Source organism: Phascolarctos cinereus, unplaced genomic scaffold, assembly GCF_003287225.1.
Source record: "Phascolarctos cinereus isolate Bilbo 61053 unplaced genomic scaffold, phaCin_HiC Scaffold_5;HRSCAF=322, whole genome shotgun sequence".
In the NCBI taxonomy this organism is placed as follows: Eukaryota; Metazoa; Chordata; class Mammalia; order Diprotodontia; family Phascolarctidae; genus Phascolarctos; species Phascolarctos cinereus.
The window spans coordinates 211,853,702-211,880,427 of NW_027555958.1; the positions used below are offsets into that span (position 1 = coordinate 211,853,702).

Consider the following 26,726-nt stretch of genomic DNA (forward strand, 5'->3'; position numbering starts at 1 on the left):
TTTATCAGCAGAATTGAAAAGAAGTCCCATGATTCAGATATCTGTGTGCTTTTATATTATTGGGAGGCAAGCATGAAAATCTATGGATAATGGGTTGCGCAAATGCCTTCGTTTTCTTGACACAACAAGTTTGTTGGCACTACCTGGTCATTTCAAATAATCACTACCTGGCATAGAGTGGGAAAGAGGTGGAGTGAGGGAAGAGTTTGCATACCACAAGAGGGAAAAAATAAGTTAAGACAAAATTTGTGAGTTTTGTCTTTGCTGTCATAGAGGTTTGGCTTAAACACCCCCCCCACCCCCTTAGTTGGTAATGAGGTTACAAAGGACACATTGGGTCTGGTTATAAAACGCCTGGCCTCAGATACTCACAAGCTGTGTGATCCCAGGCAGGTCACTTAACCCTGTTTGCTTCAGTTTCCTGTCAGTAAAATGAGCTGGAGAAGAAAATAGCAAACCACTCCAGTGTCTTTGCCAAGAAAACCTGAAATGGTGTCATGGAGGGTGGCACATGACTGAAAAATGTCTGAACAACAAATATACTATAAAGTAAAATAATGAATTTGGAAATTATTTATTACTTCAGTCTGCATAGACAAGATAGTTCCCATAATTTAGGAATAAAAATCTTTATTCCATGTGTGATGGAATTTGTCACTGTATACTTCATAATTGACCTTTGCATTCTCTCTTCACATTTTATAGTGCAGACCTGTCCCTTTAATGTAATGTTATAGCTAAATACTTATATTCCTTTAATTGAATATCTGTTTTAAGTATGACCCTTAGACCGTTCCAGATATTAGGATTTACCATTCTATGAAGGGACAGAAAAGATGATTGATCTATATTTTATACTGAGCCATTTTTTGGAAACTGAGTTGTTTTTTTACCTGGTTTAAAGGCAGTGACTCTTACTAAAAGTATTTGGCATTATCTTTGTCAGTGACGCCCCAATCAGCCTGATTAGTCTGTACTTGTAGAGATGTAATGCAGGCTACAAAAGGCAAACCTCAACTGGCTTATGCCTTGCTGTAGGCTAGATCCTTTTGAATAGTTATCAGAATATTATTTGCTGTGTGTTGAATATGCATGTTGAAGCCTATTTAAAGGAGGCCACAGTGCTCCAGCATTCAGAAGCTACTTTTCTCCCTGGAAGCTGTACTTTTTTTGTGGAGTTTCTTGACTTGCTTTTTGCTTTGAATTGGTTTTGATGGCCCAAGAGTGAAGACTATTCTGAGAATAAAAAATGCAGAGCAGTAGCTATAGTTACTATAGCAGCGACTCTGTTGTGAGTAACACCACCAGCACTCGCACTAGCATCGACTCAAATGAGAATTTTCTTTCTGTCCATTGTGGGCCAACTTTGATCAATTCTTGTATAAGCTTTGGCAATGAATCCTTTGATGGACACAGGTACTGTGTGTTGGGGTGGGACTTTGTCTCTTTTATAAACTTTTGATTGTGTTTTCTATAGAGATAGCTAGAGATTCAAAAGAGTAAAAAGCCGTTAATACTTTTATCTCTCTTCAGGTTGGAAGTATTGCAGCAGATTGCAAGCCGTGTTCAGAGGGACAGTATAGTCTGTGAAGACAAATTGATACTTGCTCGAAAAGCTCTCCAGGCTGTAAGTCATTGTTCAGGCGATGGAGGGTTGGTGGGTAGTATGAATCTTGATTTACTGAAATATTCATTTGTTGGTTACTGGATTATTAGATATTCGCCTTTTCAGAATTTTCAGTTATGCTTTTCTTTCTTTCTTTCTTTCTTTTTTTTTAAAGAAAGTGGTTTTTTGCATTGCATATAGCTATCTGTACTTTTTTTTAGGGTGTGGGCAGTCATCAAAATGGAAGAAAAACAGAGAATCCATAAACAAATTTAAGTATTTTAGATTTTGTTTTTAGTCTAGCCTGGACCTGTGATTAAAAAGAAAACTATGTTTATTCATTCATTCATTTTTATGGGTTTTTCATTCATTCATTTATCTATCTGTTTATTCATTTTTCTCTCTCTTTCCTCCACCATCTCTCTCTTTGTCTGTCTCTGTCTCTGTTTCTCTCTTTTTTTCTCTCTGTCCTTTCTCTCTCTCTCCTCTCTCTCTCTCTCTCTCTCTCTCTCTCTCTCTCTCTCCTCTCTCTCTCTCTCTGTCTCTCTCTCTTTCTCTCTCTCTCTCTGTGTCTCTCTCTCTCTGTCTTAGGGAGTTCCTTCTGCCAATGTAGGTTTGCCCCTATTTTTCCAATTATAGTTTTAGAGAGTTGCCTGGGGCATCAAGAAGTTAAAAGCTTGCCTAGCTTTTACCCAGCCAATATGTATTAGAGATGGTACTTGAACTTAATGTCATCCTGACTGTGAGATGAACCCTCTATCCATTATGCCATTAAACATTTACAGAGCATTTATTTTTAGTTTAGCTTAAATTTTTTTTTCATATTATGAAAGGCAGCATGGTTTTATGGAAAGAAACCAAGACTTGGGAATCAGAGACCAAATTTCACTTGATACTAACAGCTTGTATAACTTTGGGCAAGTCACTGAACCTGTTTGTGCCTCATTTTTTTATTTTTCATTTATAAAATAGACATAATATTGCCTAGAGTACTGACGTCACATAATTGCTTTGAGGATTAAATACAAGTATATGTAAAGCCATTTGCAATTATTAAATCACTAGAAAAATGTCATTTTTGACATTTGTTGATAATTGCTTGTCAATGTATGCCAATTGTATGTAAATTATGACATATCATTAATATTTGTCTTAAAATATAGGATTCTAAAAGATTAGAATCAGGGCTGCAATTCCAGAATGAAGCAGAAATTGCTGGATACGTACTTGAAAGTGAAAATCTTTTACGCCAGCATGTAATCGATGTGCAAATTCTTATTGATGGAAAATACTATCAGGCTGATCAGCTGGTACAGAGGTAAATAAGTTCTATTGATTTATGCTGCACTTATGTGTGTGTGTGTGTGTGTGTGTGTGTGTGTGTATGTATGTATGTGCATGTATGTAAAATGTTCTGAGTTCAGAGTTAACCGTCTTAGGAATATATAATACATTTTTTGATATTTATCTTTTCTTATGTTGAGTGAATATCACCTTGATTATTTTATCTTTCTATATTGATTTACGTAAAGAAATTCCATCATAATGGATAGAAACAAATGACTAACTTTTAAATGCATCTACACATTATTCACTTAGTTTTCTCATCTTTAAAATGAAGAAACTTTGTTAAATTTTTTTCTGGCTATAATATTTTGTCATTCTGTTGAACATAAGTGGAAAAAGCAATAAAATTCTTAAAATTCAAATGCAAAACACTTTTGAAAAAGATGCACATAGAGGGAAAATGCTCTCCTGTCTATAGTGATGAGATTTTAGTAAGCAAATGTAATTATTTTTTAGGGTTGCAAAACTACGTGATGAAATTATGGCCTTAAGAAGTGAATGTTCTTCCGTGTACAGCAAAGGACGCTCCCTGACAACAGAACAGACAAAGCTTGTGATATCAGGAATAACACAAAGTTTAAACTCAGGATTTGCACAGACCTTAAATCCCTGTTTAAACTCGGGGCTGACCCAGAGTTTAACACCTTCACTTACCCCTTCCAGTATGACATCAGGCCTGTCATCAGGTCTGACTTCCAGACTGACACCATCTGTCACTCCTGCCTATACACCTGGCTTTCCATCAGGATTAATTCCAAATTTTGGATCAGGAATGGACACCAATTCATTGCAAACACTCAAGTTGATGCAAATCCGAAAACCACTTCTGAAATCCTCTTTGTTAGATCAGAATTTAACAGAAGAGGAAATCAACATGAAGTTTGTTCAGGATCTCTTGAATTGGGTGGATGAAATGCAGGTAAACATCTTAAATTCAGCCATCAGCTGTACCTTTGTTTCTAGCAATTCCCTGTTAACTCTGGGGCTTTTGTTGCTCTTTTAAGGTGCAACTGGATCGAACCGAATGGGGTTCTGATTTGCCAAGTGTTGAAAGCCATTTAGAAAATCACAAAAATGTTCACAGAGCTATTGAAGAATTTGAATCTAGCCTTAAAGAAGCTAAAATCAGTGAGGTATGTATATTGAAAAACATTACTTTTGTATTTAATTTTAAAATACATTTATTTTTTTCCATTGAATATCCTATAAATCAAATAATTGGTAAATATAACCAAGCACATCCCAATTCAACTCTTCATCACTTCTCACCTGGACTATTAAAATAGTTTCCTAATGGTCTCACTTCTTCAAGTCTTTTTTTCCAGTCCATTCTTAATCCAACTGCCAAAGAGATTTATTTAAAGCACAAGTCTGACCATGTCACTCGTATATTCAGTAAATTCCAGTAGCTCCCTGTAAGCCCTAGAAGCAAATATAAACTGTTTTGTTTGGCATTTAAATCTCTTCAAAATATGGTTCCAGATTACTTTTCCAGGCTTATTACACATTACTCCCCTTCACTCACTCTATGGTCTAGTCAAACTGGCCTTGTTAGTGTTTCTTATATGTGGCACTCATTTCTTGTATTTGTGCTTTTGTAATGGCTCTCTCCCATGCCTAAGACACACTCCCTCTTTACCTTTGCCTTTTAGAATTCTTAATTTCCCTTCAAAACTCAGCTTAAGTACCACTTCTCATGTCAACCTTGACCTAATTTTCATAGCTACCAGTGCCGTCTTACTCCCCAACAATTACCTCATCTCTATTTTTATATATTCTGCATATACCTAGACATGTAGATGTCTCTCCCAATCAAATGGAAACTTCTTTATGGAAGGGGCTGTTTTGTTTCATTTTTTGTAACGCTCTTAGAACAGTGCCTGACACGTGGAAGGCACTCAAATGCTATTTAATTGATTGCCTTGTACATGGTAGCTGCTTAGTAAATGCTGAATTAAAATGAGTAATTTTACTTAACTCAAGATACTTTAACCCTTAAGATGTTCATTTTGGTGCTTCCATATCACACAGATCCAAATGACTGCTCCCCTCAAACTCACGTATGCAGAAAAGTTGCATAGATTGGAGAGTCAGTATGCAAAACTCTTGGTAAGATAAATCACGCCTTTCAGTCTTGTGTGTGTGCATGCCATTGGCAATGACATCATTTTTAACCTATAATTTTCCCTTTATAAGAATACATCCAGGAATCAGGAGCAACATCTAGATACTCTTCATAACTTTGTGTCTCGAGCTACTAATGAGCTTATTTGGTTGAATGAAAAAGAGGAGGAGGAAGTTGCTTATGACTGGAGTGAAAGAAATTCAAACATATCCAGGAAAAAGGAATACCATTCAGTAAGCATAACACTAGCAGTTGACTTAGAGAAACTAGACTTCATTTAAAAATAGCTGTCTAATATAATTTTTCTTGTTCTTCCTATTCCCCCCTCAATACTATTAGGAATTAATGAGAGAACTTGATCAAAAGGAAGAAGTAATTAAGTCAGTTCAGGAAATAGCAGAGCAGCTACTTCTAGAAAACCATCCTGCCCGGCTAACTATTGAGGTAAGTAAATTAATGAATTTTGGCTTTTAATTAACTTTCAGATTCTACCATTGGGAAATAAATGCAAAGTTTGAACAATTTAAGGACTTTTTTTTTCTAACTTATTTAATTTTAACAAAGCAATAATCTTGAAACTAAGTTATATTGAGTCTTACATCCAGCATTCAATAGCAGCCATATTAGAACTCTGTTATCACTTGACCTTATATAAAACAGATTTTGTTATGGTGAGGTCATTCTTGAATCTCATAAGTGAGAGTTTATTTTTTAGAGTTATCAGGAAACTTTCATTTTAACAGATTTACCTATAGCATATTTTTCTGGCATAAAGTGGGACATTGTTATGGCAAGTTTCCAAGGTAATTTGCACATTTCAAGTACAGATGTAGCAAGAGTGTTTTGGGATGGTGTCAAGTTACATAGGTTGTTCAGTCCTGCAGGTTGATGATAGATGTAGTGTTTAAGACTTACAAGATGCCAAAGAAGAGTGAGCAGGAAAGTGGCAGGTGAGCTTTGTGTGTGGGCAAGAGTGTAAGGAGTTTAGACTGTACTCTAAGTGATGTGCATTTAAATATCAACTATAATGTAAGAAAGGAGATTGGATCTAGGAATTTCTTTGCTTGAGATTTCAGTCCTGTATGCTGCTGTGACCACAAAGATAAAACTGCATCATTAGAAAGGCTGTTGGAAGTGCTTCTTTTGTATGAAATGTGATTGGTGGTTGGGAGCCATCTTCTGTTTTCCATGATTTTATATCTTACCAATGGACCCAGATGGCTCTGGAGGAGAAAGTGAGGCTGATGACCTTGAACAGCCTTTCCTTACTTGAATCCAATTCATTTGCAAGTCATGGCATCGTCTTCCTGATGTCATGGTCATCTTTGAGAATGAAGGACAAACCACAACAATGACTGGTGCCCATCTGAAATACAGCTTATGGTTTTGGTTGTTACACATTAAGAAATATGTAGCAAAACTGAAAAACATCTGAGAAAGGCAATTAAGATTATTAGGAAGATTAAAGAGTTTCTGTGAGAAGAAACTGTGACAAAAATAAAAGGAGAAAAAGAATTTTTCAGGATGGAAATATGAAAGCTGATAGATTATATGATTATAGTTTGATAATAATGGTATGGTTAATATATGGATAATCTTAATTTAGCGATATTAACCATTACCAAACTAGAACTTGATGTAAAGAATGACTTCACACACATAACATACTGACATAGTGTGTGTATATCTATATCTATGTATATCTAGATCTCTCTCTATATCACAATTTATTATCTTTAAATCATCCAAAATGCTCTATGAAAAAATCACGTTGATGTCTTATTATTTTTCAAGCAAGTTATTTTGAAAGAGAAATTAAATATAATTGTGTGGGAGGTATAACAGACTCCAAGTTGAGTCACATTAGGTATATGTAAACGTTTTCTTTCTTCACTCTGACTTCTACTGTGCCAAAACACAATCAAGTCCTGTAAACCTGTTTTGAGGTTTACAGTAAAACAACAGCAGCAGCAGCAACAGCAAAACCTTTCCATATAACATCTATGTAATATGTCTTAATAAAAGAGAATGCGTTTTTCACAGTTCAAAATTAAGTTACAGACTTTGCTTAAGGTAATCATTAAAACATTTTGGGCACCCCCTGCTGGAAAACATTATATTGTAAATTGAAATTGTTATAATTTGATGCAGTTTCTCTAACAGAAGGTCATGTCCTTTTTAACATACCACTTTTTAACGTACCACTGATGATCCTGCAAAAACTCACAAAAGGCATTAGGTTTTTGGAGCGTAATTTAAGTTAAAAAATTTTGTTAATTGCCTGATGAGTGTCAAGAACTATGCTAGGTGCTAAAGAGTCTACCAAAAGGTAGAAAAAGTTGCCCTCCTTGAAGACTTTGCAGCCTCATTGGAGAGATAAAAAAGTAGTAAAGTACAATAATATAACCTGTACTATAGAAATTCAGAGAAGGAAATAGCACGTATTTTGAAGTGCAAATAACATTACAAGGAGGAGGTGGGACTTGTGAAGATCCTTTGAAAGAAGTCATAGAATAGAGAAAGAGGGAGGAAATTTGGATATCTGGGAGGAGGGACAATGAAAGGAGATTATATGAACAGAATTTTAGAATGCTCCACTTGAGATTTTAAGTACCTCTTTTCTTTTCTTTTCTTTTCCTTTTTTAAGCTAGGCAATGGGGTTAAGTGATTTGCCCAGGGTCACACAGCTAGTAAGTGTTACGTGTCTGAGGCCAGATTTGAACTCAGGTCCTCCTAACTTCAGGGCCGGTACTCTATCCACTGCGCCACCTAGCTGCCCCCTTAAGTACTTATTTCTAAGGAAGAATAAGTGTACATTTACTCATGTGTTTAGGAAGAAATTCAAAGTATAGAATTCAAAATTTATAATTTATATTCTGTCTGTCTAAAATGTGGTCTTAATCATATCTTTTACAGCTATTTCTCTTTTATAACTTTGGGAGAAAATTCTGAACAGATAAGGATTCTTAGATCAGATGGATGTTTAATCACCCTAATTTTCAAAAGTCCTATCCTGTGCATTTATTTTTTATTACTTTTTTAGAAGTAAAGGAGTAAAAGTCTTCTCTGCTTATGGATTAGTATATACCCATTAAATGTTATGGTGTCCCAAAATGCATTGTGTGATTATAAAATATATGTTTTAGGATACTAGCACATCTCATTTCATAAAACCATTTTCTAGATTTTATTTGTTTCTGACCTTATTATAACTGTGATTCATTTCAAAGGCTTATCGAGCAGCGATGCAGACACAGTGGAGTTGGATTTTACAACTTTGCCATTGCGTGGAACAACACATAAAGGAGAACAGCACCTATTTTGAGGTATATTAGTAAAACTGGTTGTGATTTAATATCATTATAAATAATTAGTTTGACTTAGAATAAAAACCTGTTGTGTTTTATTATTAAATTATATTTTAATTAATTAGAAATAATCTTTAGTGTAGCAGCACAATTTATGATAGGAAAGTTTTCCTCTGTGGCTCAATGGGTCAATTTAATATCTTGTAGTATATGAAGAATTATTTATAGAAAAAGAGTTTTAAAATATCCAAATCTTTGAAGAGTTGAGTAATCTTTATTTTTTTGCATAAATGTATCTTGAAGAAAAGTATACTCCAAAGATGTAAAACTATACCCTTACCAGAACTTAAAAAATATTCTTGATATTTGTATCTGTATTTTATTGTCTGAATAGTGATATAAAACAGAGCCTCCCACCATAATAATAGTATATGTTCAAAATTTAGTGAGCAGTAGGCATGAAATTTAATTAGAATTCAAAAATATGTAAGGCATAGTAAAATATCACATTCTCTATGAGGACTCAGTAAATATTGAGTTATTTTTTGTACAAGGTACCAGTATTTAATATCCTCTTGTACTTGTTTGTAAAGTCTGATGGTCATACAAAGAATTTTAACTTGACAACGAAGTTCTTTATTGTCATAGTTTACCTCTTATGTCATCTCTTCCCTAGTTTTTCAATGATGCCAAAGAAGCCACAGACTACTTAAGGAACTTAAAAGATGCCATTCAGAGGAAATATAGCTGTGACAGGTCCAGCAGCATCCACAAGCTGGAAGACCTTGTTCAAGAGTCAATGGTAGGAATGGAAAATGCCATGTGGATTTAAAAGCATTGAGCTCATTTTACAAGAAACAATATAAATTAGGTTTTCTTCATTGAGTCCTATTAGGTTTTGGTACTCTTACATTTTTTTGTGGGGACAGGGGTGGTTTGGACCTATGACTGCATCGATGTGGGCTACTTCTTGGTATGCATACTTCTTTCACTAGATCAATCACTTCCGTGGGGTTGGAGGGGTTAAGTGATTTGTCCATGGTCACACAGACAGCACGTGTCTCAGGCAGAACTTGAACCTTCCTACTTCTAAGGATGTTTCTCTGTTCACTACACCATATTGCTTCTCATTCTCACCATATTTCTTTCAAATTCACATAACCTTTTTTTGGTTATTGAATTATTGCTTTTTAGAGGTTAAATATTGTGATTTAAAAATATTTCTTGAGTATTTCTATTTGTCTGAAATGAACTACTTTAAAAATTACTTGTTTATGTGTGTGTTCTTAAATTTTCTGAATATATAGGAAGAGAAAGAAGAACTTTTGCAGTATAAGAGCACAATAGCAAGTCTAGTGGGCAGGGCAAAAACAATAATTCAGCTAAAGCCCAGGAATCCTGATAATCCACTCAAAACATCCATTCCAATTAAAGCCATTTGTGACTACAGACAAATTGAGGTAAGAGCCTTGAATCTCCTTGTGATTGAGTTAATCACAAGTATTGGATGTTGAACAGGGAATGTTTGAAAATGGTGCTGTCAATATTTTCTTTCCATTTGTGGTCTGTCACTTGATTGGTTGTTTGTGGGATGAGAGATTTCCGCCCCCTTTCAAATTTGTTCTTTCAAAGGGTCTCCTAATTTTGACCTCATTAACTTTTGTTCTTTGTTTAAAACTAGATAACCATTTACAAAGATGATGAATGTGTATTAGCAAGCAATTCCCATCGTGCTAAATGGAAGGTCATTAGTCCAACTGGGAATGAAGCCATGGTCCCATCAGTGTGCTTTACTGTTCCTCCACCAAACAAAGAAGCCATTGACACGGCAAACAGGTATGCTCCAGCTAAAAGCAGAGAACTAGAATAATGGACCACTTTAATGTTTTCAGATATTAGAGAGGAAAAAAAAATGGATTATTAAAGGGAAAACTTCTTATCGCTGCCAGAAGAATTTCAATTTAGTAAAACCCATGATGTCCCAGTCCATTACACATTATTACAAGAGGAATATGTCTTTAGGCACTTTTGTATCATTAACTTTTAGATTCTTTCTTTTGTTTCAGAATTGAACAACAATTTCAGAATGTTCTGGCCCTTTGGCATGAGTCTCACATAAACATGAAGAGTGTAGTTTCCTGGCATTATCTGGTTAATGAAATTGATACGGTTCGGGCTAGCAACGTTGCCTCGGTAAGTGCAACAGTATAAATCATTTTGAGCATTTAACTTATTTGGGATAGGTATAACTTAGAGTATGGACATGGTACCTAGCCTTGAAGAAAAAGATGGAACATAATTTAGATATTTTGATCTTTACATTTAGAGATCTGCAATGTCTTCTGTTATTATTTATTTCTCATTTATAATCTTACAGCTGCGAAAAAGCATTTGAGATTAGTAGCACCTGGTACCTTTTCAGTAATATAGTGTTCCATTTGAATAAAAATAGTCTTAATTCAAAGTGGCATTTATATAGTTTTGAATTTACAAAAAGCCCCTTTTGTAAACATTATGTCATTTCATTCCACTTTGGTTCTAAATTGTCCTTATTTTACACATGAGGGAATAGGTTCACAGAGGTTAAATTGACCTGCTTAAGAGAATAGGGCAGGGAATTAGGACTCAAATCCAGAATTTTTTTCGATCAGATCCAATGTATTTTTTCACTGTTCTGTACTGAATTTGCTGCATTAGTATAGTAATTGGTATAGTGGGCTGCATTTTGATTATTGCCTATTAATTTTAAATATTTAGTTTGTGTTCATTTAGAGTAGCAGAATGTAGGGCTCAAGTTCTGTTTCTACCATTTACTGACTAGATGATCTTAAAGGAGAGTCAGTGTATCATTTTGAAAAGGGCTGTGAATCTGGAGTCAAAGGATCTGGGTTTGAATCCTGAGAAGTTTTCACTGCTTATTGGCCTTGGGCTTCTCTTTCTTCATATGTAAAAAGAGAAGGTTTTGCTGTATGACCTCTAAGGCCTTTTCCAGCTCACAGTCTGTGATTCCATAAATTGATTTAGCAACTCTTGAGTGTTAGCTTCTTCATCTGGGAATAATATTTTCATTATTTATCTCACAGTAGTAGTTACAAGGGTATACTGTAGAGATACCAGCTATTATTATTATTATTATTATTATTATTATTATTATTATTATTATTATTATTATTATGAGATGGAGAAGAACACTTCCAGGTGACTTAACTGTTCATGATAATGCAATCTAAAATTCTTTTACTTTCTTTTGGAAAATTCTTTAGTTGTCTAGGATAGCCCTTGAAATTTTATTTTATTTTATTTTTGTAACTGTTTACTTAGATAGATTTATTATTTCCTTCAGATAAAGACAATGTTACCTGGTGAGCATCAACAGGTCCTGAGTAATCTAGAATCTCGTTTTGAAGACTTCCTGGAAGATAGCCAGGAATCCCAGATATTTTCAGGCTCAGATATAACACAACTGGAAAAGGAGGTTAATGTATGCAAACAGTATTATCAAGAACTTCTTAAATCAGCAGAACGAGGTAAGTCTGTTTCTTAAAATGACACAGCATTATCTTTTTCTCAAAACATTGATTCTCTGATTTTAAGATACTGTATGATGTTTCATCATCATTTAATAAGTGGGTAACTTGGAAAATCACTGTCTAAATCTCAGTCTCTTCATATATGAATAGGGTTTAGTTAAACTGATACTATTTATCTTTATAAGGTGGTGTGAGAAAAACACCACATTTATATATAAATGCTGCATAACTGTTATTATATAACAGAGGTATCACTGTGTTACCCATGCTAATTATTCATTTTAAAATATGCATCTGTAGTTTTTTGTAGATGGGATGGTGGTGTATTGATGTTGTCAAATCAGAATATGATAAGGGTTCAAGTTGTCCTTAAAATTTAACAGAGCTTAATTTACTCTCGTTATTAAACCCTCCAGTTCGTGTGTGTATGTTTGGGTGTATGTGTGTGTAGCAATACAATATAATTTTGTTATCATACTTAATGCTTTTAATTCATAACACTAGCTCTGTCTTATGATGAGGTAGTACCTTGCTATTCTGGGATAATTTTATGGTACCTGAAGAGAGAATGAATCAGTTTCAAGTGTGTGTCAGATATTTTTCGTGCTTGTACTACTTGATAAAGTAATAAACTATTTAAAAATACATTTCCCTCTTATCTAAAACCCTCTTTTATTTAGTTTTTGTTTTACCCTTTTTTCAGTAGTGGGAGGAGAGAGAAAATAAATGGTTAATAGAAAAAAATTATTAAAAAACAATCTTATAAATATATGAAAGATTGACTTTTCAGTTGATAATTTTGTTTTAACTGTTCTCAATTTTCAATAGAAAGAAAGTTGTCTTCTTAAGACAATTACATCTTTATAATAAGATAAATTCCAAGATGTTTCTTGAGGGTTGTATAACAATTTTTCATTATTCAGAAATAGTTATTTCATATTTTTATTTATATTTTCCTAATTATTTAAAGAGTTCTTGATTTATATATGGAGTTAGTACTTTCTACTTCATCAGGTGATTGAGACACTCCTTCTTTACCTTAAAGCACATAGAAATGTGACTAACCATTATAATTGTTCTTCTTAGAAAAGTATTTAGCAGTATCAGAAAATTATGTTCACATTTTCCCCATATAAACAATAATTAACAGCCTAAATTTATGACTATAATGAATAACAGGGAAATTCTGATAACATTTTAACAAATTTTAGAAAGATAGCTAATTTTGCTTCTTGTATGGAAATGGAACGTTAACCTTGATTTTGGAGAGTATAGAGCTAGGAGCATTTCAGGAAGTTATTGTTGACTGCTGTATTAACATAAAAGTGAAAATGCCCAGAAGATGGAAAAATGTATACATTGAATGTTGTTTGTTTATATCCGTAGAGGAGCAAGAAGAATCTGTTTACAATCTTTACATCTCAGAAGTCCGAAATATCAGGCTTCGCTTGGAAAACTGTGAAGATCGGTTGATTAGACAGATCCGAACCCCACTAGAGAGAGATGATCTCCATGAAAGTGTGTTCAGGATCACAGAGCAAGAGGTAAGTTTTATAAAGACACTTATCTTTAAAGTACAGTCTTAATTCTATTAATTTACCTGGTAGAATTAATTCCTATGATTTTTTAAAATGAGTTTGAGCCTAGTTTTCTCTTTTTATTTTGGTTTTATTTATATGTGATCATACTGATTCCCATCCCTACCCCCAAGCCCGCTAGAATGTAAGCTCTTTGAGGGGAGGAATGATCTCATTTTTGTCCTCATAGAGTCTTAATAAATGCTTATTGATTGAGGCAGCTAAGTGGCACAGTGGATAGAGCTCTGGACCTGAAGTCAGGAAGACCTGAGTTCAAATGTGACTTCAGACATTTGCTAACTCTGTGACTTTTTATTTGAGATTAGTAGCATCTGATACCTTCAAGCCGTGACAGCTGGTACAAATATAGTTTGTGAAGGGCTTAGCACAATTCCTGGCGCATAGTAGGTGCTACATAAATGCTTATTCCTTCCCTCTCTCCCCCATTTCCCAAAGAAATGATGTTTAAAGAGAACTTCTTTTTATCATCACCCTTGATTGCTTGCTGTTGAAGAAATGTTGATGGCAAAACTCAGATGATCATGGCTCAGCTTTCCTCCTAAAAGTTCTTTTAAAGAAAAAGTAAATAATGATTAATTAATGAGAAAGTAGTTATATTCTATTGTTGTTGTTTATCTGTTTTTGAAGAGGACTAATGACATCACATAGTGATGTTTTGACTTGCACACGAATTGGATTTAAGTGAGGCAGTGTTGTAGAAAGTTGTCCGCCTCACTCTTTCTTCCTGAGTCATTGAAATCCAGTGGCAAGATAAAAGTCAAGACAACTGGCGATGGCCTGGGATGCAGTGGATGACCTTGGCATCTTCTATGTCTGACCAAGCTCTGAGTGCTTCACAGCGCCTGGTTTAACTGCCTACATGGCTGTTGGAACAAGTTCTCATCCACCCATTCCATAGGGAAGGTCTTCACATGCTTGGGGTAAACGGTTTTGAGGCCTCTCAGTTACTCTCATTGTGGTTTAGCCTATCTGCAAGATGGTTTACTGGGATGTAGCTGCAGGGTTTTATCCTATTTGTTTTTCTATCTTCCCTTGTGCTTTGTGCAAGGAAAACACTTATTAAACAATAACATTTAAACAAAATCTTTAGGAAAAGCACCCATAACTATAGATATAATTCAGGCATATGTTTACAGACATGGACAGTGTGTTGATTTGTTTTGCTTGACTGTACTTAATTATTAAACATGGCGGATAGAGGAAGGAAAAGGGAGCCTTTGGTAAGTGACAGTGTTATAAAAAATTGGATCATAGGTTTAGAGGTAGAAGGGTTGACCATAGAGATCATCAAATCCAGTTCCCTTATTTTATATGTGAGCATATAAGCCCAACAGAGATTGACTGGTTCAGGGTCACACAGCAAGTAACTAAGGTGGGATTTGAACTTGGGTCTTCTTGACATCATGCCCAGCATGCTATCCACTCTGCTACCTAACTGTCTACATAGTCATGCTTATATCCCAAGTACCCTATTTAGAGTGTATACATGATTGACATAGGTTTGCTGTTTTTTTTTTCCACAGAAACTCAAAAAAGAATTGGATCGACTCAAAGATGATTTGGCAACCATTACAGACAAATGTGAAGAATTTTTCAGTCAAGCTGCGGCATCACCATCCACCCCAACTTTGCGCTCAGAGCTCAACGTCATCATTCAAAGCATGAATCAAGTCTATTCCATGTCTTCCATTTACATAGATAAGTATGTCACTCTTGTGTGCATGTTGGGGCCTCCTTTCCTTGGTACTTTGAAACATCGGACATTTCAGTGGTGTTGGTGCTCCCTTGAGCCATGAAGATTTCAGTCTTTCAACTTTTCATACATTTCATGGTTTTATAGATTTAATACTTAGAGGTCATTTTACAGGTGAAGAAACTGAGTCCTGCAGATGTTAAATGACTTCTCCAAGGTAGTAAAGTAGGAAATAGAATAGCTTAGATTTGAAATTCAAGTTCTTTAATTCCAAAGTCAGCATTCTGGTGTACCCCTGTGTCTGCCCCCCCCCCTTTTTTTTTACGTCAGTACTACATGATTAAACTTTAGTACAATACACATTTGCATAAATACTTGATGTAGCTCTTACTCCTGCAGTTGGAGGCTTTGAGAACGTCTGGCCAACTATAGCTAAAAATTAATCACCTTGTGGCTAACTTTCTGCTAGTGAGCCTTCTTGGTTTAATTAATCTCATTGTTGGATGGCACATGCGCTAGTGAACAGAAACACACATGTACGCACAGAATATATTTATTTCTTGCCAGATCATATCCTAGGAAGAATCTGAGGGGAACTTTAATGTCAGCATACATCTTTTTGTTTTCTTTTTTCTTTTTGGTGAGATGATTGGGGTTAAATGACTTGCCCAGGTTCACACAGCTAGTAAGTGTTAAGTGTCTGAGGCTGGATTTGAACTCAGGTCCTCCTGACTCCAAGGCCAGAGCTCTATTCGTTGTGCCACCTAGCTGCCCTCAGCATACATCTTTTACATGTTTTTATAAGCAAGATAAAGTGAAGGAGATTCATATATTAGTGCTAGCTCTAGCCTTCTTTGATTCTAATTTGAATGGAAACATATTTCACAAGTGTAAATATTAACCGTATTTCTTCATTCTGAATTATAGTTATTCTTAAGAAATAAATTAAACCTTTAGGATGATTTTTTATGACTTCTTTGTAGGAGAGTTTCATAGAAAGCCATGGGCCAACATAAACTGGGTAATAGGGAGGTAAAGCTGTTGTATCATTTTTCCACATCAGCAATCCCATGGCTTAGCTGTTAACCTTCTGATTTTGGGGGATTTCTTTTTGGAGTATTTTTTATAACATCGTTTGTGTGATGATGTATCAAATAGTCACATTCTAGGTATGTAGTGGTGAATTGGACTGTATAGGTTTTGACTAGAGTGTAACTAGTATATGAATAATGAATGAAAAAAATGTTTATTAAGTGCTTACCATGTGCAAAGCACTAGAAATACAAATAATAAAGCAAAGGATCAGTACTCTCAAGTAGCTCACATTATAATAGGGGAGATAACCCATCTAAAGGTGGTCTCAACTTCAGGACAGATGGAGAGGCCCATGGTCCTTAGCCTGTTACAGCAAGGCAGATAGGAATGCATTTTCTTTAGTGTAATTTCCGTGTACGAAACCATGCCAGTCTCTAATGTTAAATCACTTGATGATGCTAAGGACTTTAAATTGGAAAGAGTAACTCCTAGATCTAGCATCAAAGGCACTGGGCTATAGTCCCAGCTCTGCTACTTAATACTGAATGAAGGTATGCAAATCACTTGACGTCTCTTGGCCTCATCTGTAAAATGAGGATTTTGGTATATATGATTTCCAAGGGCTTTTATAGTTCCAGGTGTTTTACATTCCTTGTAATAGATAATATCTAAGCTCCTGAAATCTTTGAGTCTGAGACTAATTTACTTGTAAATAAAGTATTATAAAATCACTAGCTTATCAAATATCTCATGTCATCTTAGGACTAAAAATATTCTGGGTAAATAGACATTTTATTGTAGTAAAATGATTACTTAACGTAAATAACTTTTTTCAGGTTGAAAACTGTTAATTTGGTATTAAAAAATACTCAGGGGGCAGAAGCACTTGTAAAACTCTATGAAACTAAACTGTGTGAGGAAGAAGCTGTGACAGCTGACAAGAATAATATTGAAAATCTCATGAGTACATTGAAGGTATGTAGGACTCACAAATACAAATACATCTCTCTGGGGAGTCATATCAATATCTCTTTCGCATAGATGTACATGAAAGAGATATATCTATGTATGTATGTGTATGTGTGTGTATATGTGTGTGTGTGTGTGTGTATCATGTATATGTGTATATACATGCAGTACACATAAAGGGTAGACATTTGGATCCCAATGCATAGACCTATGTGCATCTCTAAACATAGTATATATGTCTATATACTCTACTGTAATTCTTAATAATAATTGACCACTTTATAAAATTAACTTATTATAAAGAACCAAATTAGCTACAACTCTCTGTTGCCATTTAAAGTCCCTAAATATCTCGCTATAGTAAGTTGACTTCAAAGTTACTATAGTAGGAATAAGGAGAATCTTTATTTAAAAAATAAGTAAACAGCTTCGTTATTCTCAAGCACAAGAGAGTACTTTGTGGTTCTTTGGTGGTGTTGAGGTGTAGGAGGAATAAGTTAAAAAGCAAAATAAGATATCTTTTGATTACCTGTTATTTACAGGGCAGTGTTCCACAGATTGCTTAGAGTATGAAGTATGATTTTTAAAAATTTAAGAAAAGGAATAAATTATGGAATTATTTATGTATATTTGTGTATACTATTCTACAGTTTATTCCATCGCAATTATCTCTTCACCTCTACTCCATCATAAAGCCCAGCTCTTTTAAGAGGTTTCTCAAGATCCACTGTTTTCATAAAGCATTCCTTGAACCCGCCTTCCCAAATTGTATTGTATTTAACTACTTTCTATTTATATGTGTAGTATCTTGTATTTATATAGTGCCTTAAGATTCACAAAGTGCTTTGTGTGTGTTATCTGATGTATTCACTCATGGCAACATAGAACCCCAAATTGCTCTCAGTGAATGGGACTTCACACATTGTATAAATGCCAGCTATATCACTACCTGTATGAGTAAAGAAATCGTATATGATCAAGCAGATAAATGTACTGAGTTTTATCACTTAATAGCTGACATGTTCTTAGAAATTATTTTAATAATAATTTTTATTTTTTTAAAGCAATGGAGATCTGAAGTAGATGAAAAAAGGGAAGTATTTCATGCTTTAGAGGATGAATTGCAGAAAGCGAAAGCCATCAGTGATCAGATGTTTATAACCTATAAAGAACGTGATCTTGATTTTGACTGGCACAAAGAGAAAGCAGATCAGTTAGCTGAAAGATGGCAAAATGTTCACACTCAGATTGAAAACAGGTTGGTATGATTTTGTTTTGTGATATCTTTCAACAATGTTAAACATCTGGTTTAATTTTTGAAAAGATCTGTACACTACACACACACTTAATAGACACTATGGTAAATATACTAGAGTCAGTATACTAGAATATGTGTATATGTGTATATACATATATTCACACATGTCTTATAGTCCACACCTATACGTTTACATGATATTTTGGGGGGCATAGGGGAATACCAGCTGGAGGGAGGGAATCAGGAAAGCCTTCATAAACTGACAATATGATCTGAATTCCTTGGAAGAATACTACCACAAAAATTAAAATAATTTTTATCCATAAGGCACATAAACATGGGAATCACCTTTTGTAAAGCCATGAAAACTGAAGCACAGTTAATTATGATTTGCTTAAAGTAACTGAGTTCTTGTTTTGGAACCCAACATTATTTATCCTCATTTCAGTGAATTAGGCACTCAACCATGTCAGTGTTAGCAAAGCTAATGGGTCATGCCATGCTTGTAGTGAGTATTCGGTAAATACTTATTAATCATGATGGACCAAAGCTACATAGTTTTGACTTTTTCCTATCAAGGGGCTTGAAATGTTATTACTCATGGATATTGTTGGAAGTTCCAAACTAATTTTCTACTGATAATTCTTTTTTTCAAATGCTACCAAGATTACGTGACTTGGAAGCTATTGGCAAGTCTTTGAAGTACTATAGAGATACATATCATCCTCTGGATGATTGGATTCAGCATGTTGAAGATACTCAGAGAAAGATTCAGGAAAACCAACCTGAGAATAGTAAAACATTGGCAACACAACTGAATCAACAGAAGGTATGAAAAAATAGTCCCATTTACCAAGTCTGTGATTGTATTAGGTACATAATACTTCTTATCTTCCCTTGTCTCCACCATCCTCCAGTTCCCTAAAGAAACACAATTTTCCACACCTATAAGTAATGGATTGGTCAGTAAATCAAAATGGAGTCCATTCACACATATCATTTATTTTATTTTATTTTACTTTAAATTTTCAAATCTATTGCTTGATTTAAACACAGAAAATCAAGCAGCACATTTGGATGGCTTTCAGATAGAAACAGTCATGTAAGCCACACATGTTGAATTCATTTGCTTTTGTGCTCTTCCTGTGTTATATGCAGGGCCCAGGCATTTGATAAATGGCCCTTTGATAAATAAGACTGATGAGTGGCAAGAAACTAAACAGTACAGTTGGAGAGATGAATGTCCTTGCCTCATTCTTAAAAACTGATCAGTTCTACTTAGTCCTGGGTAGGAGGAGAGAGAGGGCAACTCAGATTGGGGTAATTATTCAAAGAAGATGAATAATGCGTAGTTTAGAAAACCCTTGAAGTTGTGTTAGTACCAGAGCTCATCTTGCAGTTTGGATCTTCAGTGGCTTGGAACTATTGATCTTGGACTGAGTTAGACCTCTCATCTTATCTCAGCGTGGTACAGTTTCCCTTTTCTTACTCAAAATTTGACTTAGTGATCTAAACAGAACATTTTCTTTTTGATGATATGCTTTGACCAAAAGATATTTTCCTTGGTTATGTGTGGATGGATTCTTGAGAAGAGTATAATGGTCCCTATACCAATGATATTCAGCTTGTCTTCCTTTGTGTGCCATATTTGAAATGAGGAGATGGAATGAGGAGTTACTAAAGGAAGAATGTTCTTGTGCCCCACTGTATATATTGTCTTCACAAGTTCCATTCCTTCAGGATCAGGGAAAATAAACATTGTTTTTAACTTTTCTAAGAAATTATCAACTTTACCCATATGTAAAGGCGCATGTAAATTATATTGGGGTAAGGAGCTAGAGAATTAAATTAAGAGGTTATATCAGTCACTGATTAGGCATTCTGACAAATTGAAAAGAAGTTTTTGTTAACTTTTTCTTGGTTAAATTACCTCTATTAAATTATTTCCCTGTTTATAGATTCTGGTATCTGAAATAGAAATGAAACAGAATAAAATGGATGAGTGCCAAAAATATTCAGAACAGTATGCAACTGCTGTGAAGGTAAGAAATACTGTAGCATTCCTGAGTGAGATTTGGTATCAGTTATGTGATTCATTACAGTACCCTGAAGGGTGGTATAAGCCTTTTGTTCTTTATAGAAGAAAGGGATTCCTATTTTTAAATGTAGCTCCTGTATTCTGTGCCATTGTTTAGATTTTATTTAGAAGATAAATTATTCCAGTGTATTGGTTCTTTCCACTAAGGTCGACTTCCAAGTTAGGAGGTGGAATCTTCTTTTTGTCATGTTTTCTGCCTCAGCACAGTTGGACAATTCCAGAAAGTGCTACTGACTTATAAAATATTTGTAATGTTTTTCCTTCCCTAATGGTATGTCACTCCTACAGAGTAATAAAGTTCCTAATTCTAGTCTCAGAGCAAAAGAGAGACTGTGGCCAAATACAGGGTATCCCAAAGTCTTAGTGCAGATTTAAGTTATTAATGGTAGTTATTAAAGCTAAAAACTGCATTAAAACTTTTGTGACCTGTTTCAGAAACATGTGTAATGGGTCTGTTTCCCCATGGAATTTTCCCAACAACTTGAAGACTTCATTAACTACATGACCAGAACTATGTTTCCACAGAAGGTGCAACTCTTAGATTAGAAAAGTACTTTTTTGCAATATATTCTTTTTTGTTTGTTTGTTTTTTATTTTTTGGTTAGGCAGTGGGGTTAAGTGACTTGCCCAGGGTCACATAGCTAATAAGTGTTATGTGTCTGAGGCCAGATTTGAACTCAGGTCCTCCTGAATCCAGGGCCGGTGCTCTATCCACTGCACCACCTAGCTGCCCCCTGCTATATATTCTTAACTCAAAACTTAGCTACAGTACGGTTTATTTTTGAGACTCTTGATAAATTATAGAACCATGCTTCTGAGAATTGCTTTAGTTAATTCAATGTCCTACCAAGTCGGCTTGCTTTTTGTTAACTTAATTGCTTGACTTCATTATGCAGGACTATGAATTACAAACAATGACTTATCGGGCTATGGTAGACTCACAGCAGAAATCCCCAGTGAAACGCAGGAGGATGCAGAGTTCAGCTGACCTCATCATACAAGAGGTAATGGAGATGCTTTTTAAACAGAGTGGTTCATGCTAATAGATGTTAAATCTAAAAGGAAGCATAGAGATGACTTTAAGTATTTTATTGAAGATTCATTAACAATGACAGATTTGAAAAAATCCCCAGGAAAGCCATCAAACATAAGCAGTGAGCAAATTCTTGTGAGTTAGCCTGATAGAGATGAATTATCTGAAAGTTGGGTGAATATTTCATAGCATTACTTTAATATTGTTAAAATTATTAAGAACAGTTTTAACTTTACATTTTTGTATATGTGGTTATTTTTGACAGTTCATGGACTTAAGAACCCGCTACACAGCTCTGGTTACCCTAATGACTCAATATATTAAATTTGCTGGTGACTCTTTGAAAAGACTGGAAGAAGAGGAGGTAACCCTTACATTTAATAGGAAATTATTTTCAAAAGAAAAAAAGTATAGTCATGAGTCTTCATGTGAGTTTAATAAAAACTTGAATATTAATTTTCTTGCATTGAAAACTACAGTGTAACTAGATGATTACAAATAATAGTTAGGTTCTCTAAGAAAGTTCCAGAAATTAATTGTGGTGAAAGTTAAGGGTATGTATCAGAAAATAATGATCACAGTGATTTTTGAACTGGATGTGATTTTAGACTACAACATAGTTTTATATTAACAGGAGCACACTTCTAACAGAGGCTCGCTGAGTTTTTGTAGTTAATATTTTTTAAAAGCCAGTATTGAATATAGTAGTTCTTCCAAATGTTTTTCATGTATAGAATTCTTAGTTATCCAAATTTATTTGAAGTTCAGCTTTAGGTCTTTCTTATAAAGTATAATTTCCTATTAATTATATTCATAACCATCTTAATCTTATAGTTGAGATTGTCCAGGACCTAAATATGACAGATGAAATAAAATATTTTAAGAAAAATGATAGAGATAGATATTGAGATATTTATAAAAATAAATAAATATAGAGATAAACATTGAAAATATTGAGACTATAGGTATTCACTATTTGTTCTTCATCTCGATATTACTAAGAAGACTAGGAACTAAACTATTAGCCTCATCATGTTTTTTAAGGTGAGATGAGTAATTTATCCCATGGCATGGCTGTCATGATGTGAGTAATCATTTAATAATAGTAGAAATAAAAAGAGGCTTAGCTGTTTTTAGACACTTTATCAGGCACAAAATAATCATCTTTAGTTTAGGGTTAGGGTTTATTAAGGTTAATTTATAGTGTAACAGTGGTTACAGTTTTAAGTATTGTTACAGATGTTTTTTTCCCTATATTTTCTCATGGCAAATTTTCTTTGAAGTCTAAGATTCATTTACAGTTACTCAGTGTCTCAGTAAAATAATACAGAGAGATATTTGTGTGTGTGTGTGTGTGTTTTTAAATCATGTGTCTTTGTGAAGTCAGAGCTTCAATGAAAAAAAACCATACAGATAAGCCATTGATTTTGAAAAAAACAGGTGGTGGTAGAAAGCAATTCTGTGCTACTTGTTAAGAACTGTTAGATCATTTTTCTAGAGGGTATTTGATGTAGTGTGAGATAAATAGACTTTTTGATTATTACACCAAAGTGAATGACTTCAACTATAGCATAGCATTGCATTTTTAAAATCTATGCATATGGAAAAAATATATGATTTTAAAAGGTCTGTTTGTCCCTTGTGGCTTAAAGGGAGTAAATTGTGCGTTCTTCCTTCCTTCCTTCCTTTCTTTCTTTCTTTCTTTCTTTCTTTCTTTCTTTCTTTCTTTCTTTCTTTCTTTCTTTCTGTCTGGTATTCTTGTTTTCATCTCAGAACAGACAAAGATAGCATGATGAATAGCTATATTTCAAAAACAAATATGTGTGGTATTGATTGTTCTCAGTAAGTTCTCTCATGTTGCCTTAATTATTCAAATTCAATTTTTCTGGTTTTATGCTATAAAATCCACTTTTTTGCTTTCTATCACCTAAGAGAACAAAAAGGACATTTTAATAGTAATGAATTTCTGGGAGAGCTGAGTTTCTTCCTAAGAGTATGAAAACCTTCAAAACTATTTTGGTCTGTTCTGAGTTAAAATAACTATCTTCTGCAGCAAAACTACTAACAAGTCTAACTGCAAAAACAGTATAAAGAGCTTTACTTTATAGTCAGATTAACAAAGTGATTTTTCTAATCTCCATAATGGAACATTAATAATTTTCCCCAATTTTTACATTTTTAAGATCCTGCTTCATTTCAAAAATTACCAACATATCTTGATTGTATTAATAATTCCTCACATAAAATAAAAATAATTTACTTTTCCTTTCCCTGTTTATTAAATACATCTGATTTCAGATGTGTCATTTATCCCATTCTTCTGAGCTTATTTGATATAGTCTTCAATGTTCCTAAAATGTTATTAAATTATGCATTGTATCTGCAAATATGATCATTTTAAATTCAGAAAATGTTTTAAAGGTAAAGAAAGCAGTGTGGTTTAGTGGAAGGAACATGTATAGTATTTAAGGTTTTGGAGACCTTGGTTCAGATCTCACCTGAACTTCTCACTGTATGATTTGGAACAATTTTTGTCTCTCTCTCAGCCTCAGTTTTCTGATTTTTAAAATCAAGGAGTTGAACTACATAGTTTTTAAAGTCCCCCCCAGCATGAATAATCTATGAATTTCTTTGAACTTTCTACAAATAATTAAGTCAGTCTAAAGCAGGTTTGTTTCTACTTCTACTTCTCCTTAACCCCCCCCAGATTTTTTTTTTTTATGGTTTAGAATATGAGCAAATGAAAAAAAAAACTCAAAAGATGAGAGGCAAGATGTTAAAGACAGTTTTTTTTTAAACGGAACCATGAAAAACTACATTTAGGATAAGTCTTCTTTGCTGGAACACGAAATTTTTAGGCAATGAAATATATTTTTAACCAAACGAACCAAATGAAGGCAGTCATTGCTACAACTGTAAAAATAGATTAGTCTTCTCCAGGGCTTTGTTTCACATGAATACTATTTAAAATAATCCAGTATTTAGAAAAAAAAACTCATGTTTTCAAATTTCCCAAGATGTGGGCTTTAATGGGCTGATAGTCTTTATGAGTTGCTGGGAATGAAATAAATCATTAAGGGGAGACTAGTCTGATGATAAGCCTCCCTGCACTTAACTGGGCTGGTCCCAGAATAGCAGCCATAGACTGTCACCAGGCCTGTACTCAAAAGTTTTTAGCTTAAAGTGGTCTCCCAGTGCTTTGGCTTAATTGATGTAGTTTTTGAGAAGTCATGGTCACTTCCATGTTGTAATGCAGCATCTAGAGCTACTAGAATTATTTAATGGAGGCTGCTAAGATGCCATTGAAGAATATGGCAATATTATACTGAAATTGGCAGAGAGAAAAACTATAATTATATAATTATGGGGAAAGCTATAAGATGCACAGGCTGTCAGATAAAGAAAAATGACCAGAAGCTCTAGTCTAGATGAGTTGTTGAATCTTTAATCAAGTTTAATATGCATGATGATGATTTTAAGTTGTATAAAATTAACAGGACTGTGGCACATAATGAATATTAAGGAAGTTTCAATAATCAAGCAATTCTAAATCACTTCACTTTTTGTTTCATATATTATGTAATTATCAGATGACTCCTGCATTATTTAAAATGTAATTATGTAATAGAACTTAATATACTTATCTCTTCTCATACTTTGAATCTGAAACCATAAGTATACTTTAAAAAATCCTGCTTAACAAATCTTACTGTATAAAAAAGAATGGCAAAAGTACCTGAATTCAGAATGGATTAGAATTCACATCTATCACAAAAGAAAATCTCTGAGAATCTTATAAAAGATAAGCATGTTTATTAAAAAAAAATAAAGCAGCTGTCAGGTAATATAACCGCCTTTGCATTAGCAAATTTATTGATATGAGGAGCATATCTGGTAAAGAATTTAGATTTTAGAAATTGCGTATTTCATTATTCTTTTCCTTCTCTCCACCCAAGTTTAGCTGACTCCAGATTAGTGTGAATAATGAATCTCCAGAAGTATTCACAGATACTAAGATTCTTGCCAAAGTTATAATTATGTAACACACGGTCATTCCTTCTAGTCCAGTGGAAATGTTCCATGCTAATTCAAATAATGTGACCACTTCTGGGGATTTGTTATTCACAGTAATCTGGACTTAGCTATATTGTTTGAGTTATTTCCTAATTTGTAGATTACTTTTAAACTTCTGTATTTTGTTTAATTTTTAAAAATTTCACAGCATAAGGCATATGTTTTACTTTGCGTAGGGCTGGCCAATAAACACTGAATTCTTTATATTTATTTCATTTCTGCATGTTATGTTGTTCTTTGTATTTACCAAAACCTGTGTTGTTAAGAGATGAATAGTGTGGTATGTAACAAGAACACTGGATTGTTTGATCAGGAGGCTAACTCCAAGCCTTGGGCAAGTTACTTCTTAACTTCTTGGGATCTCACTCATTGTCCTTATTTGTAAAATGAGTTTAGACTAAATTTTCATTAAGATTCCTCCCAGATCTAAGAGTGTATTTGTTGTCTAATTGTTTTAAGGAAACCATTCCTTAGAGACCAAAAAAGATCATTCACAATTTTTGTATGTATTATGAATTCCTCTTATGAAGGGTGTTTTCTGCTTGCAACTAATGGTTACTTTCTGAAGCTTCCTATCTGGAGAAGGTGTTAGTGTTGGTGGTGGTGGTATTGGCTTATTCTGCGCTTTGGCGTCTTTGGTTTGTAAGTACTTTGATGAGCTTTGCTTCAGACATTTTGGGCTACAATTGTAGCAGAACAGACTTGATATTTTTAATAAATTTCTTATAGATTAAAAGATGTAAAGAGACATCTGAACATGGAGCCTATTCAGACCTGCTTCAGCAACAGAGAGCAACAATGGTGGAGAACAACAAACTCACAGGAAAGATTAGTGAGCTAGAGAAAATGTTAGATGAGCTAAGAAAACAAAAGTTCCAGGTAGAGCAAGAACTTCCCAAGGTAAAGGCAGCTGCGGAAAATGAGCTGAGGAAGCAACAGAGAAATGTGGAAGATATTGCTTTGAAGAAAATAAGGGCTGAGAGTGAAGCCAAGCAATATCGCTGTGAACTTGAGAACATCGTGAAGGAGAAGATAGCAGCAGAGCAAGAGTT

At 34.2% G+C, this 26,726-nt stretch overlaps 1 protein-coding gene across 1 annotated transcript in view; it reads left to right on the forward strand.

Annotated features, from left to right (window-relative positions):
* The window catches only part of DST (dystonin), a 423,773-nt gene that overhangs the window by 208,738 nt on the left and 188,309 nt on the right, over positions 1 to 26,726 (forward strand). Inside the window, 21 exon segments of the mRNA XM_078155307.1 lie at positions 1,534 to 1,627; positions 2,770 to 2,924; positions 3,410 to 3,872; positions 3,958 to 4,086; positions 4,985 to 5,062; positions 5,150 to 5,311; positions 5,418 to 5,522; positions 8,309 to 8,404; positions 9,063 to 9,188; positions 9,694 to 9,846; positions 10,068 to 10,222; positions 10,453 to 10,579; positions 11,730 to 11,913; positions 13,303 to 13,460; positions 15,038 to 15,216; positions 17,079 to 17,217; positions 18,276 to 18,469; positions 19,136 to 19,298; positions 20,428 to 20,511; positions 21,464 to 21,571; positions 21,866 to 21,964. Of these exon segments, the coding sequence (XP_078011433.1) occupies positions 1,534 to 1,627; positions 2,770 to 2,924; positions 3,410 to 3,872; positions 3,958 to 4,086; positions 4,985 to 5,062; positions 5,150 to 5,311; positions 5,418 to 5,522; positions 8,309 to 8,404; positions 9,063 to 9,188; positions 9,694 to 9,846; positions 10,068 to 10,222; positions 10,453 to 10,579; positions 11,730 to 11,913; positions 13,303 to 13,460; positions 15,038 to 15,216; positions 17,079 to 17,217; positions 18,276 to 18,469; positions 19,136 to 19,298; positions 20,428 to 20,511; positions 21,464 to 21,571; positions 21,866 to 21,964 (3,151 nt within the window).